The following is a 687-nucleotide window of genomic DNA, read 5'->3' as shown; positions in this document are numbered from 1 at the left end:
AGCAGCAGCAGCAGCAGCAACGTGTTTTTATTCTGATCGATCCCCAGGATATGATAGAGGGAGAGAACAGACAACGCCCCAAGTGTACAGACAGCAGCAGCAACAGCAGCAGCAACAGCAGCAGCAGCAGCAACTGCAGCAGCAGCAGCAACAGCAGCTGCAGCAGCAGCAGCAGCAGATGATGATGGTCGATGATGGGTCTTCGTTGCGAGCTTTGCTGCTGTCTAGCCGTCTTTGGTGGGGCTCTGCTGCCCCTGCTGCAGCAGCAGATAGCAGCAGCAGCAGCAGCAGCAGCAGCAGCAGCAGCAACAGCAACAGCAACAGCAACAGCAGCAGCAGCAGCAGCAATAAAAGCAACCGCCAGGTACGCCAAAGACGCGGCCGTTGGGGGTGCAGCAGAAACAGCAACAGCAGCAGCAGCAGCAACAGCAGCAGCAGCAACAGCAACAGCAGCAACAGCAGCAGCAGCAACAGCAGCAGCAGCAGCACTTCAACAGGGGGTATCTCCCGTCCTCCTGTTCTTTCATCTGCTGCTGCTGCTGCTGCTCCTGCTGCTGCTGATGCTGCTGTTGCTGCACCGAAGCAAAACACAGATGGCCCCCTATGTGAGACTATAGAGGGAGGCCCTGCTGCTGCTGCTGCTGCTGCTGCTGCTGCTGCTGCGTCTTCAGCAGCAGCAGCAGCAGA

At 57.9% G+C, this 687-nt stretch overlaps 1 protein-coding gene across 1 annotated transcript in view; it reads left to right on the top strand.

Annotated features, from left to right (window-relative positions):
- The window catches only part of EMH_0023450 (uncharacterized protein), a gene marked incomplete at both ends in the record, with an annotated part of 2,005 nt that overhangs the window by 1,212 nt on the left and 106 nt on the right, over positions 1–687 (top strand). Inside the window, one exon of the mRNA XM_013502135.2 lies at positions 3–687. Within this exon, the coding sequence (XP_013357589.1) occupies positions 3–687 (685 nt within the window). The remainder of the gene's footprint in view (positions 1–2) is intronic.

This window comes from Eimeria mitis, genomic scaffold (genome assembly GCF_000499745.2).
Source record: "Eimeria mitis Houghton genomic scaffold, Emh_scaff837, whole genome shotgun sequence".
NCBI lineage: Eukaryota > Apicomplexa > Conoidasida > Eucoccidiorida > Eimeriidae > Eimeria > Eimeria mitis.
Note: the sequence above shows the minus strand (reverse complement) of the source record. Positions and strands in the feature narration are given on the sequence as shown.